The sequence below is a fragment of the Oryzias melastigma genome, linkage group LG16 (genome assembly GCF_002922805.2).
Source record: "Oryzias melastigma strain HK-1 linkage group LG16, ASM292280v2, whole genome shotgun sequence".
NCBI classification, from domain to species: Eukaryota; Metazoa; Chordata; class Actinopteri; order Beloniformes; family Adrianichthyidae; genus Oryzias; species Oryzias melastigma.
In genome coordinates this window covers 20,377,651-20,392,898 of record NC_050527.1, presented here as the reverse complement: position 1 = coordinate 20,392,898, position 15,248 = coordinate 20,377,651, and the positions used below count along the sequence as shown (strand labels likewise).

The 15,248-nt window shown below is 36.1% G+C and overlaps 1 protein-coding gene across 4 annotated transcripts in view; it reads right to left on the bottom strand.

The window, feature by feature from the left end:
- The window catches only part of LOC112143843 (vacuolar protein sorting-associated protein 13B), a 292,951-nt gene that overhangs the window by 276,310 nt on the left and 1,393 nt on the right, over window positions 1–15,248 (bottom strand). For all 4 annotated transcript variants that reach the window (XM_036216063.1, XM_024268054.2, XM_036216061.1 and 1 more), the window contains exon 3: window positions 9,891–10,034. In XM_036216063.1, the coding sequence (XP_036071956.1) occupies window positions 9,891–10,034 (144 nt within the window). The remainder of the gene's footprint in view (window positions 1–9,890; window positions 10,035–15,248) is intronic.

Sequence of the window (15,248 nt, the reverse complement as noted above, 5' to 3'; positions counted from 1 at the left end):
AATTTAGCAAAAACATGTAGTGTGTTATTGATTGATTGGTTTATTTCATGCAGTTTAAATTTGAGCTAAACTCTAAATTAGCCACAAACAAACCCTTAGTAAATGCCAAATTATCCAAAAAAGAAAAAAAAGCTAGCTTATTACTAAAATACAAGCACAACTCCAAAATAGCCGAAATATCCTCAGTTAAGTTGGTCAAAAAACATAAAACTAAACTCAAAAGTAGCCTAACAAACCTCAGGAGATAACAAATTAGCCAAAATGGTTGGCCTCTCCCTAGCTAAACTCAAAAATAGCCTAACGTTAGTAGATAAGAAATTAGCGAAAAAACATCAGAATGTTGCTAAAATATTACGTTAGATAAAATCGGCATTAAAAACCTCAGTAGATGCCAAATTACCAAAATGAGCTACCATAATGCTAATATAAAAGTACATTGCCAAATTATTTCAAATTTACTAAAAACAATAGTTTCAAAGTGCACAAAGTTCTTGAAAAAAATTTCATTCACTTCCTAAAAGGTATATTTTGCTCAATAATTCAAAAACTATAAAATTTAAAAATATCAAGATCTCTTAAAGTGTGATTAAGTTTTTACTTACCAAAAAACATATGGAAAGGAGCAGAAGAATCACTATAGTGTGAATGCTTAGTAAGTATTCACACAATTAGACCAGTTTTTAAAAGCATACTCACTGGGATTAAATAACTCACTTAGACAGTATTACATCAATTTGTCTGTATAATCTCAGAAAAATTGTGTTTTCTGTTTAAAAGCAACATGGAGGAGTCGGTCAAATCCTTCACTGACTGAACTCATCAGCTTCTATGATGGACTCTGTGTTTAAGACTCGTGACAGAAAACACTAAAGAGAAACACAATATCCTTCTGCAAAACAAAACATTTCAATGAAAGAACATTATTTAACAGCAAGGAAATCCCATCGCAACACATAATATCAACCAAGAGCACCTAGCACGTAATAAGGTCCATGAAAACGCTGGAACAGTCCGGATGGCCTGAGAGCAGGGATTAAACTGGAACAGCCGCATCCTGCTCCCAGTGTATTGATCACTACTTGACTCGTTGAACACAGGAAGCCACTGGGATAAATTTTTCCTCAAGCCTCTTTCCTGTGCCTGAGGACTGTCTGAGGAGGTAAAGTAACCTCATCCTAGCAGACACTCAGACCTCAAAGACAAAGCAAGGCGTTGTTCAGCCTTGGCTGATTCACAAGAAATAGTGGTTAAGTACAAGAATCTTGCATGAATGGCCCATCTGCACTTGGCCTTCTCCAGACGCTTTTAATGAAACTGGAAAGCCAAGCAATTAGGTGGAATGGGCCACCATGCTTTAAAACACATGGAAGTAGACAAACGACAAAATGTTCATTTGTTTAAGCCATTGTTCTTTGGGGTTTGCCAAGTAAATTTGTTAGCATAATCTATATTGTCATTTGAGCAATTTGCATTGCATAAAAAAATCGTTTTTGTCATCTTATAAACACAAAAACAATATGTGACAACAACTAACTCCAGCTATTCTCTCTCCCCGCAGTCAGTTGTATTTTATCTGTGGTGCATGATAATTTAAACAGAAATGCTTACAAAAAATACACTTCTTTTGTGCTAAACCTTGAGAAAATGTTTTCACTGCTTTAATGCTTAATAGTTTAAATCCTGGTGTAATTCAACATCCAACTTCTCAAGTCATAAATCACCTCTCCTACAAGTAAACACAACATTAACTCAAGTTTATTACCTAAATTATGAGGCTTAAAACTTATTACTCTTTTCTTTGATGACAACTTTGGCTATCCTATTTCTAGACCAGTTAATCAAAACCTCCTTTTTAATCCACTGACATTCTTTGAATTAGCGTTTATGCAATTAACATAATTCCAACAGACTGTGTAGCTAAGAAAAGAAGCTTAGTGTTGACAAGCAAACATGACATTTTCCAGTAGTAAAGTGTTTACACAATCAATGCTGCATATCGGTGCAAAGCTGCTTTTGTCCAAGTCACTCAATTGGAATTATGTTGATACCATAAACAGTTGAAAAGTTATAATAGTTCAAAAAATGTGTCATTTCTCATCAATGGCGACAGCTCTGCTGTTATTGAGTTAAAAACTGACCTGCACCATAAAGTGATGTCAATATTAAAGGAGCATACCATGATTTTCTTAAGTCTTCCACTCTCCTTTGCTTGTTTACATTAAAAGTGGGGTCATCTGGACCCCACAAGTCAGTGCACTGAACTTTTTTTTATCCTTGATTTTTGAGTTTCACTAATGTCCATGGCAGACATAAAATCCTGTCCACCTTTGTCATGGAAGGAATCACTTATCAATATGTGGTTGAAGTCATCTGGACCCCAAAGATAGTTGAAGGGTTAAGCCTTTCGGAGTGAATTATATCCATATACATGATCATATATTACCTTTGGAACACTAAAACACAAATTATAAAATATAAGTTATTTTCCGTGAGTATTTTTCCTACCCGACTTGATTCCTGAGGCTCCGCCTACTGCAATGTGTGGGTGCCGCCCAATTCATGACGTCATGCTAGAGCCCGTCTTTCTTTGGTTCTCAAAAATAAAAAGTATCCACATTTTTTTTTTCAAAGATGGATACACATACCATATATCTGCTCTTAGCAGCCTCGGCCATCACTACACTGGTTCACAACACAAATACACTTGACGAATGCATGACTGTGCACGACAGGGGTGGGGGTTGTCTTAAAGGAGCCCTTGTCTTATTGAAGACATATGCACAAATCAAGAATTATGCACGCACAAATTCAAAGATATGCACAAATCAAGAATTATGGACGCACAAATCCAAAGATATGCACGAATCAAGAACTATGCACGTATAAATCCAAAGTTACGCACAAATCAAAAATTATGCACGCACAAATTCAAAGATATGCACAAATTAATAATTAGCCATGAACAAATTCAAAGACATGCACAAATTAATAATTAGCCATTAACAAATTCAAAGACATGCACAAATTAATAATTAGCCACGGATAAATCCAAAGATATGCACAAATCAAGGATTATGCACACAGAAATGCAAAGTTACGCACAACTCAAGAATTTTCCATGTACAAATCGAGGTGTTACTATTTTCTCTCCATACTAACCCTGTTTGATGGCAAGGACAAAAACGGATTTGTTTTGATTTATTTTGTATCCTGAAAATAGGAGATAGGGAGTCGCCTTGTCTAACTCCTCTTTCTATACTAAAGAAATCTGAATTGACTTTTACTCTCTCATTGCATTTCCATGAAAAACATTTCTCCATCTATAAGTGTTTTTCCAAATCCCATCTCAAATAGTGATCCTTCAATAAATACCCAGTCAATTTAGTCAAAAGCTTTTTCACCATCTAAGTGAGAAGCATGGATAGATCTGGAGTTTCTGTCATTAAAGTTTGTAAATTTAACGCCCTCCTAATGTTATTTTTACCTTGGCGGCTTGATCTGGTTTACCTCATCTTTTAATGTATTTTTGCAGTCTAGTTGATAGAATTGATGTTAATGTTTTGTAGTCAACGTATAACAGACTTAAAGGGCGGTAACTGGTACAATTAAGTGGATCTTTCCCTTCTTTATGCAACACTGTAATAATGGCTTCTTTGTGGTAGATTACTTAAATTTAATGCACAGTTAAATAATTGACACAGTATTGGGCTTAACTCGTTAACAAATATTTATAATATTCTCCAGTGAATCCATCTTTTCCTGGTGATTTGTTATTTTTTAATTTACTGATTGTCTAACTTCATTTTCAGTAATTGGTTCCATGAATATTGTTGCTTTATCCACTGTCAACTTATTAAGTCTAAGCTTTCAAAGATAAAAACTGGCAGCAGTGTGCGAGTAACCTGGTGACGCATGAGGACGAGGTATCACACTGTTGTCGTTTTGAATGGTTCTTCAACACACTGCTAACACTTCCTTTTTTATTCAATGAAACAAAAGGTTTAAACACCATTAGTCAACTAGGAGTAGTCTTTTTATCTTTGAACGCCAATCTTGAAGGAAATTACCCACACAATCGTCTTTAATTTTTGTGCTATGTTCAGATGAAACAGAGACGGGCAGACAGAGACTCCAGCACTGCTTTCAAATACTTTCTAAGCTAGAACAAAGTCAGAACTACATGTTTTTGCCTAGTTGGATGCAGAACTATCAGTGTAACAACTGAAAGTTGTTTCCAAGCCTTTAGAATGGGGGTTTCCAAATTCTCATGAATTACCCATCATTTAAAAGTAATGAGGTTTGGTGGTGTAAAGCCCTAAATATAGCTTGGAAAGAATCTGACAGAAGAAAGGATCATATGCCAAACCAACAAGACTCAAAAGGCACCTCCCCAAATCATCTTGAGGCAATGCATCAGTCTGAACCTCCACATCAGTGGCACATGCACTCAGTGACTATAAAACTCCCCAGATCAAGCAGCGAGCTGAGCCAAAACCAGAAAGGCGCTCCTCATTAAACATAAGCCCTTATCATTGCCTCATAAAAAAAAGTGTTTAAAAGTGTTATGATCTACTGTAACTGCAGTCTAGCCTTCCCTCTGCGCCTTTACTGGTTACACCTAATCCTACATATCTGGGAAATTGATCAAGTTATAGAAATGGAGGGAAAAAAATTCTCCATCAATCAGAAGAATTCCATAGTTCGAGGTTAGACCTTTCAGTAACAATGCAAACCATCTCACTACACTTAAAATATAAGAAGTTTTTAACCAATGTTTACATTTATTAGCACAATGAACACCAAAAATGAACCACCAAAGCCAGAAGACAAAAACTATGATTGTAATTTGTGCCAACTAAAACAGCCTTTTCCATATTATTTTAGATGCATGCATTCACTGATGGCAGCTTTGCACCAGGAACTGCTCCATGTTTGGTGTTTTGCCCAAGGACACTTTGACACACACAACGAGGAGTTCAATCCTCATCGGTCAAGAGCAAAGCGGTGATAAATACATTTAGCATTTTTATTACCAGACAAAACTCAGAGAAGCCAAAACGATGTTTTGCATCAACAGCATTTCAAAATAAAAGCATAACCATGCAGCAACACAGAATAACACAGCTGAATGCCAACACTTAAAGTGACCAGTTATACTGAGAAAACAGCTAGATAGAGTTGTTGTTAAAGCAATTTAAAAATTGGTTAATAAATGGCCCTACAATGGACTGGTAAACCATCCAGGGTGCACCCCGCTTTCACCCAAAAGTAGCTGGGATAGGCTCCAGCAGCTGGATGACCCCGTAAGGCAGGGGTATTCAAATCCAGGCCTCGAGGGCCGGTGTCCTACATGTTTTCCAACCAACCTTCCATTGAAGCTCCTTATTGGCTAAACATACCTGATCCTGGAAATTAGCAGCCAATAAGGAGCTTCAATGGAAGGTTGGTTGGAAAACATGTAGGACACCGGCCCTCGAGGCCTGGATTTGAATACCCCTGCCATAAGGAATCCAGCAAGTTTAACAAACGGGTGGAATGATCAATGAGGGCTGCAGAAATGTTACCATGTCACATATTAAGTCTTCCTTGTCCCACTCTACGGTAGAGCTGCCACAATTAGTCAACTAATCGACGACTTATCAACATTAAAATAGTTGACGGCTAATTTAATAGTCGATTAGTCGTTACTTTATATTGTATGGAGTCAAAGTGTAGTAAAGCTGAAAGTTATAATGGTATTCTGCTAGTTTTTTGGAATATTTTTGGCATTTATGAAGGATTATTTAGGCTATTTTGGAGTTTAGCTAATATTTCAGCTACATGATAGCTGTTTTGGCTAATTTAGGTTTTTTTGTTTTTTAGGCTGTTTGGGAGTTTATCTTATATTTCAGCTACATGCAAGCTGTTTTGGCTAATCTAGAGTTTTCAGTTTTTCAGGCTATTTTTTAGTTTAGCTAATATTTCAGCTCCAAGCTAGCTATTTTGGCTAATCTAGAATTCTTCAGTTTTTTTAGGCTTTTTTCAGTTTTTTTAGGCTAATTTGGCATTTAAATAATATTTTAGCTGGCTTCAGTGATTTCAGCTATCAACTTCAGTGTTTTCAGCTATGAAGTTCAGCATCTTCAGCTATCAACACTAGCATCTTCAGCGGCCAAATTCAGCTAACAGCATTCATACTAGCATTATCACAGGTAATGCTATATATCTTTAGTTAGTTTAAAGCTAATGATGGTTAAGATTTTTGCTATACATCCAGTTTGGCCATGACTTGATTAGTCGACCAATCTGAAAAAAAATAATCTGATTAGTCGACTATTAAGATAATTACTTGTGGCACCACTACTCTCTGGTGCCTCACTTTCAAAATACTGAATCCATTCTGTTTTGATTTGAAAACTCGCAACTCAATTTGATTGATAGTGTGATTAAAAAGTCCATTTACTTTTTTTATTTCCACGCAAAACTAATTTGATTTGAATCAAAAACACTTCTCTCATGACATAAAAGAAAATTAGTGAAACTAATGATTAAAATTCTGATTTTTTATTTTTTTCTGCATTAAGAACTAACTAAAGCTGTTTTTGCCTTAAAAATAACCTTAAAGGAAATTTGATTAATTGGTTTTAATAAATTATTAGGTTAATTTTGGTCTATTATTTTTAAGCCTAGTCACTGGACACAACATATTAATAACATTCAATGTCTTCTTGACCGGATGATGAATCAGAGGTTGACAGTGAACAAGTGTGGCATACTTTTTAAATGAGTGGGTACTAAATCTTTACACTAAACTTTCTAGATATTATGATAAGGGTTTGTTAATGCACACATTGACAGTCTATGAGAAACTGGACATACTATCCCCTCCCTCATTCCAAACAGGAAGTACCCGCCAACCCCAGAAATCCAAAATCCCATAGACTTCTATTGAAAAATAAACAGCTATTTCTCAGTCATTCTATTTGTCAGAATAACCATTCAAGCTCTGATATATTTTTTTAACATGTTCCTAATTAGCCTATTTTTTTATTAATATATATTCCTTATAAAAATGTATTCAAGTTATAAACTGGCCAATCAGATGCTTCAGTAAAGCATGTGTTGCCCACTGGATCCGCCTCAAACACTCGAAACGTTTGACAGATTTCTCCCCTAGCCCGCTTTCAGTACAAGGGGTGTGGCTTTCCAACATTCTCACTCATGATTGATGAGAGTAGTTGCCATGGAAATACTGACTCAGATCAACTTGGACCAATCACCACTTAGTAACGTTATCTGGTTCCAACATGGCGATGTCCATATCGTGGAAAAATGGTGACTGAATTGGCTTCATTTTGTTGGAACTGGAGGTAAGACATTTTCTATGGGTGACGTCACAGTTTTTTTTCCTTTTTATTTATTAGGGAAAAATTAAAAAAATAAATAAAAAATCAGATCAATACATTAAAACAATCTGATGCATGTATCACAGTGTTTATAGCCATGGCTAATTTGCAACACCTGTCCCTAGTGGAGCTTATACAGAAATTCATCTCTACATACTGTCAATGAATGTAAATCCTCTGAGTATCGTTGATGAACAGCGTTTCACGGAAAGAAAGATTGAAGTGTTTTCATGTTAGCTTAAAGCAAAGACGCCATTTTCTTTTAGAAAACTCACATGAGCATTTGCCTTTAAAAGTTACTCCTTTTGCGCTCCATCAATATTACTTTATGTAAAACGTCCTTGATATTTTAACTCTCTGCATGGCCTCTTAGCCTCACCTATCTGAGTAAATCTACGATGCTTGATGAAGACTTTGCTTTATTATGTCATTAAATGTGTTGAAACATATAATGATTAACAAAAAAAATGGAAAAAAGTGTTAATGACCGCGCAGAAGTTTTTTCTGATATCACCTGGTACATTGAGCTTTTCTATAAACCTTTTAACTTTCACAAACTGTGTTATAACAGTTAAATCTGTGCATCATTTTTCAACAAAAGGATGTAATTATTTAAATTCAACAATAACTGTGATTTCAAATTAGAGATGTTTAGTATAAGATAAATGGAGAACATCATAATTTGAGAGCAAAATTGTATAAATGTTTGCAAATGGGCCCCGTTTGTAAAAATAAAATTATAAAGTGGAAAACATCTTTTCCTGAACATACGTGTTCCAGTGCAATCCTTATTAGAGCTTATTTTAAGCAATTACACTGTCAGTAGGAGTTGTAATCTCCAACTGCTGCTAAATGCCCAAATTTCCACATTAGCTGGAAACTATAATTGTAAACTGCTCTCGGTGCTTTGCAGATGGGCCCTATTGGGCAATCTGAATATCCCCAATATTACCCAGTTCCTCTCAAGGGGAAACGTGAACGCAGAAAGGTCCAAATAATTCCGGTCAAATTACAGAGCCCTTAATGAACTTCAATGGATGTGCGGATGTTTTTACAGGCCAGCACTCAGCCTTTAACTGTAATTATGAAAACAAACCATATTAATGATATCATTTATCATTTCCACACTTTGGCTGTGTGAAGAAAACCACAAAGTTTCTGTCTGTTCTGGGCAAAAAAATAAGACACTAAAAACTGAAAATTCAGAGGTTTTTTTTTCACTCTTTCTAAACGTCTTCTGGGGCATCAAGCCAAACAAATGAAGACTCCAAGGAGAACTATTATTGCCAATCTGTTACATAAGTTAGGCAGCTTCCTGCATTTACTTAAAATCTGATCATTTCAACAAACCCTGACCTGCATTTTATCGAGTCTCAAGAGACGCATACATACAGAAAACATCAATACCTTTTGTTATTAGTAGTAGCAGTGGTGGAATAGAGACTCCCATATAAGAGAGTAAGTGTAGTGCATTCATTTAAATTCCACATGCTAAAAAGACTTCTCTTGTACGTCTGGCTCTACACCAAATGACGTCTCTTGGGTGCATATATCACTGAATAATTTGTCCAAATGTCATTTGCAATTCCCCAAAAATCTTTTCTTAGCTGAAAGCCTCTCAGAAAACATCTGTAACAAATGGTTGTTTTGAGACTACATCAGAGCTAGTGCTGGTACATGACCCTAAGCTGTGTATGAAGCATAAAAAATGAGTTTAAATTTCCACCCAACAAGAAACCTGATCGCATGAGCAGTAGCCACCTGCATGATATTTACCATTAGTTCTGGGCAGCTCAAGCTCATGTGTTACAAATCTTTTTGCTGCAGTCTATATAATTAGCTATAATTGCCTTCCCCTGAAATGTGTTTCTTCTGGGCCATCTGGCCTCGAAACTTCAATCTTTCTCTATAAAAGGGCCAGTAGTGAGCTACACTTTCAATTTTTTTTACTGCGTGGGTGGTAAAAATACAAAAAAACCTAAATATTTGTAAGTAAAATAAATACAAAAAATAACGCCATGAAAGGTCCTTAGATTAAAGTACATGGTGGCCCCCGATATGATACCCAACAGAGGTTAAGCTGACATTTCAGTTTTTCATCGCACTTTGCTGTTGATTTTATTTGTTTTTTTATATTAATCAAAGGTTTGAGTATAACTGTTGGCTAAAAAAAGTGAATCTAAAATTTATATTCTAAACGTGAAACTAGTCTACAAACCTGATAAACCAGATAGAAACGTAGGTGATCCTTTATTAATTGTGGTTATTTACTTAAACAATTTTTACAAAGTACATGGTATTTTGTAGGTATGCGTTTTATATTTGTCTGATTTATACCACATTTTAACTAAAGTTGGAAGGGTAGAGCTGCTCCTTCCTAAGCTTCAAATAGGAATACTTTTTCATACAAAGATGTTAAAAAATTCAATTAATGCATCATTAAATAACATAGAAAAAAGCCAGTAAATTCTGCAACAAAATTTCAAACAGCAGTCAAGAACTAACCTGGGCTCCATCTCTCAGCTTCAGGATACACTCCATGGTGTTGATGGTTATTACGACAGACTCCGACCCCAGTTTGGTCCAAGGTACATGGATACGCAGTTCATGGATATGACCACTCATGAATGTAAAGGGTAGTTTCAATTCCTATGCAGAAACAAAAAGTCAAAAGACGAGACAAAGTATTGTAAACATGGAAATGAGGGTGCTTCATTGTCACTAATTCCCAAAATATCACAAAAAATATCCTGCTTCGTAAGCATAAAAGAAGGAACAAAGCTGCTGTAAAGACTAAATGCAAATTCCAGATTTCACCACATACTGTATTCTTTATCATACTGTAATTTTTCAACTGTTAACACGATCAACGTAATTGTGAAGGAGAAAAGCGGCGTGAGGCTGTTAATAACAATAAAATAAAATGATCTGGAGGGCCGGATAGAATTACCCAGAGGGCCAGATTCGGCCCCCGGGCCTTGACTTAGACACGTGTCCTAAAGTAATGTACTGCAGCCATGGTAGGGCAACCTGCGGATCCACATGTGTCTCTTTTATCTCTCCATTGTGGCTCCTTAACCAAACATAAAATAAGTCATGGAGACTGCTGATCCAGACATGTCGACCGTCAGAGTCAGCAGCTCCTGATAATGACTGTCTAACCAAAACTACCTAAAGAAAACAAATAAACAAAGCCTGAAAACTAAGACTACCAAGATCCAACCCCAAACTAAAATAACAAAACCCAGCAGAGTAAGACTGCTGAGGACAAAGAGGGGAAAAATAACAAAAAAATAAATAAAAAACAATTATTTAAAGTAAGGATTACTTAATTAGCATTTATTTAATTTATATTAGTTAAATGTATAAACTGATGTCTGAGGTTCACATAGATGATAAACTATGTAGGTTTTTACATCCTGTTGACCTGAAGACGTCTTGTTTGATCAACTCTACCTCCAGAATGAACAGATTTTATATGGAAGAGAAACTTTGGTAAAAAGTTTGATCTTTTTTGAGTTAAAAGCAGATCTTATCTTATACTGCAGAACATTGGTTACTAGCTTTCCAGAACCGCACTGATATGATTCCGTTTGACACAGAGCATCTTTTATTTTGAAAATAAGTAAAAAAAAAAATAATAATAATAATAACTGAGAGATTATTGGTTTTTTTATGTTTTTGCTTTTTTTCACGCCAAAAAATAGACAAAATTAATATTATTTAAAAAAAGAAGGTCATGAATCTAGATTTTGATCAGTAGAAAATGAGCACAAACGGCTCTTTTACTGTTAAAGGTTGCCGACTCCTGAGGTAGGGTATCTAAAATTAGGCAGAACTTCTGAAGCATCCGTACGCAAAATGTGGGCTTGAACTTTTCTGATACTGATAGAGTATTTTTGATCTGTAAATACTGTCCATGTGCTGCATAACAACTTTATCATAATATTTATGCCACATGCTCTTACTGCCTATTGCACTTCTGGTTAGATGCTAAACTGCATTTTGTTGCCCTGTACATGTACATGTGTCATGACAATAAAGTTAAATCTAATCTAATCTAGTATTTTGTCAAACTTCAATAACATTTTTGGAACTGTGGCAAAGTCAAGGCCCGGGGGCCAGATCAGGCAGTTTTAGAGTGTTCAATAAATGTTTATCCTGTTCGGCCCACAACCTAAGGTGTGTTTTGGATTTCGACCCCCGGTGCGATTGAGTTTGACACCCCTGGTTTAAGACAGACTTCTACTGTGCTGTTCTTCACTTTTAACAGTTTTTTTTCCCAGATATGCAGGGATGAAGACTGGCCTGTTTCTGTGACAACTAATTTACCAAAAGACTTAAAATGTTTGTGGATGTGTTATCCCCTGCAGAACAACCATCTCAAGCTTTATTAAATTAAAAACATTTGTAGATAGAGAAAAACTGTGAACTTTTGAGAAAAAGAAAAAAAAAAATCACAAAAATGAACATCTAACCATGACAGTACTAACAGTGAAATGTAAAAGTGAAGTGTTCAGCCAACTTTCAGAGTCTTCTGGAGATAAAAGGCTTGGCAACAGCACTGAACCTCCTGTGGCATCACCTTGAAGATGCAGAGCCAAAGATGCTTCCACACACAACCACATACGCACCTGCTAAAAGTGCATCTTCTGTAGGTTGTAAGACTTAAGTTAACAAAGCCTAAAAATAAGACTAACTAACCACAACTGTGCTGAAGACAGGTTGCACTGCCTTTACTCCATCCAATCAAGAGGATGTTGGAAACCCTTATCAAGGCTTACTGTTCAGCAAGTTCATGAAATGATCAACATTACGAACAGGTCCAGACAAGATCGTATAAAATCTGCACTCAGCGTACTTTCCACTGAAAACATCAAACAAAAGAATAATATGACGTCAGTATTCTTTTGACCCGCTTTTAAAGTTTGTTTTGATTGAGAATGATCTGTGTTCAATTTGACAAAAGCCGAAATGTTCCTTTTAGTGACCTGAACAAAGCCGTTTGGACGTCCCATTAGTCGTTTCATTACGAATGTACAGTGTTGGGCATCTCACTTCAAAAAAGTAATTAGTTATAGTTACTAGTTACTTCTCCCAAAAGGTAATTGAGTTACTAACTCAATTACTGCATCTTCAAAGTAATTAGTTACTTGGAAAAGTAACTCGTTTTAAATTACTCTTTAAATATGGTAATATTTTGTATTTTTTCCTGCGTTACAAATAAAAAAAATAATTTACATTCAATAATAGATGATAACTGACAATAGTATACTGGTATAGTTTTCCAATGGAGTCATATTGTCTAAGTTTAGGATACACATGAGAGAGGGTTTAGGGAAAGAATTTTCACACAAAACACTGCAACAAGTGGTATATAAAAATGTAACTTCACACAAAAAAGGTAAACGTTTCAACCATTAACATACTTCAAGTATCTTACCTACAACTATAATTAAACAAAATGGCTTAAAAAACTGCAAAACAATAATAAATTAATAAACTACAATTATTAACCCATATTTCTGCTAAGATGAGCAGCTCTCTGCATCTTTTTTTCTCTCCCAAAATCCCGCAGCCCCGCCCACTCGCTCCGGAGTCTGCTCACTGCGTTGATCTGTGCGCGCTCGTGTCTGTCTGTGTTGTGTGTTTTATAAATATTACCCCGTTTCTGCTAAGATGAGCTGCTCTCTGTCTCTCTGTTGTCGTTTTATTAACTCCCGAAACTCCTCACTCCGCACCGGAGTCTATCCATGTTGATCTGCGTGTGTACGTGTCTGTGAAAAAAGAAAAAAAAGTGTGCGTGCCTGTCTGTTTTGTGTGTCTCTGTGCTCGCGCGTGCACGTTTGTGTTGTGATTGTAATGTTTATATCCGTGTATACCGCCTGTTTAGACACAAAAACATGATCACATTTGTCAATCGTGGCATTTTATTGTGAAAAACTGGTTATATTTTGAAAAGAAACCGGATTTTCTCATGTATCTTGATGCAACTTGGGGCGCGCAACACAAGCAACTTTCGGGTGCGAAGCGCCCAGCTCCAGCAAGATCATCAAACTTTGAAGTAACGCGCCGCGATTTACACGAAGTAACTATAACGGCGTTACAGCGAGGATGAAAGTAATTAGTTAGATTACTAAATTACTTGATTTATAACGCCGTTAGTAACGCCGTTATACTTAAACGGCGTTAGTCCCAACACTGCGAATGTATTTATGAAGAACATATTGATCACAGGAATGTGAGGTCCATGAGAACACATTCAGGTAGAACCAGGAATCACAGAAGTGAGCAGGACTTCTCAATAATACCATTTTCTATTTTTAAGCAACTCCATCTGGGAACTTCTGAGAACAAGGTAACAAAAGGAGCCGCCATGGTGACTGTCATCGACTGCTCGGGCCTTAAAGGCAACTGATCTGCCTGTGAGTGAAGGAGTCGACAGCTACTTCTTGATGAAGAACTAGAGTTTCATTTAGTCCTTCAGAGAAAATTATGAGACAATAATAAATTCATGTTCACGTTGACAAAAATATTGTGTTCTTGTTGACTTCATGGGCAGAGCCATTTTGGTTTGGGGGACAGCTGACATGTTATTCCAAACCCACCTGTGATTGGTCGATACGAGAGAGAGAATGCAAGAATCTCTGACATCACAGAGAAAGATCATAGTATGTCAGTGGATTCATGGCTAAAAACAGCCTAGAAAACGGCCTGGACCAGAAAGTTCTGACAGTAGGTCAATTTTACACATCTACAGTTAATTGTGTTTTTTTCTTTCTTGTTCAGGGGTGTCGAACTCAATCGTACTGGGGGCAAAAATCCAAAACACACCTTAGGTCACGCGACGAATACACTACAACTACATTTTTAAAACTTTTAAAACTTTTTAACATGAATATGAATAAAAAACAGGCAGGAATATTATTCCAGAATAAATCAACTTAAACCTTAAATAACTTTCAATATTTTGCTCTCCATAAAAATATATTTTGTCAAATTATACAAGTTAGAAATAAGTGTAAGATAACATCGGGTCATTAATAACAATAAAATACAATGATGTGTAAACCACTAGTAATTGGAAGATGATCATCCAAATGAAACTGGGTCTGTATGTCTCTGCACTGCCCTTTTGATGCAACTGTGAATTTTTGAAAAGTATTGTTGATCGAAAGTAATCCAAGGTATTTCTGTTGAATGGATCAGATGGGAACTCTGCCAAGTGTTCTGAGTAAGCTTTTATTCACCACTCCCTTTGCCTACTGTGAGTTCTAGGAAATGTTTGTCATGAGGTTTTGTTTACATATTCTTCTAGGATGTTAAAACAGCTGATCAGTTAAAAGGCCAGATCACAATAGAATTCTTATTGCCACTATGATAATCAGACACAGGAAAACAGGTTGGGGTAAAATTATAGTTGTGAACAGTGATGGAGTAGAAGTTATGTACTAAATCTCCCTTCCCTACTGCTTTCAAATCAGCTGAAATAATGCCCCAGATGCCTGGAAAATGTATATAAACGGCCATAACTTCCAATAATTTCCTATGAGATGACCCCAAGATAATATTCTAACAAAGATTCAATATTTTAACAAATAGAATGACTGAGTAAATTCTGTTTATTTCTCTATATAACACTATGGGATTTTGACTTCTTCGAGTCAGTGGGTACTTCCTGTTTGAAACGCGTGGGGGAGGAGTCCCTCAGTCCAGGTCTCATCTACAGCCAAAGGTGATTGTATAAGGGAATAATCTCTCTTTCATTCATTCAGTAATAAAAAAAACAACTAGAACTAGATATGTTCCATTACCTGCAATAATTCTAGTGTGAATGCTGTAAGCTGAATGTAGCTGCTGAAG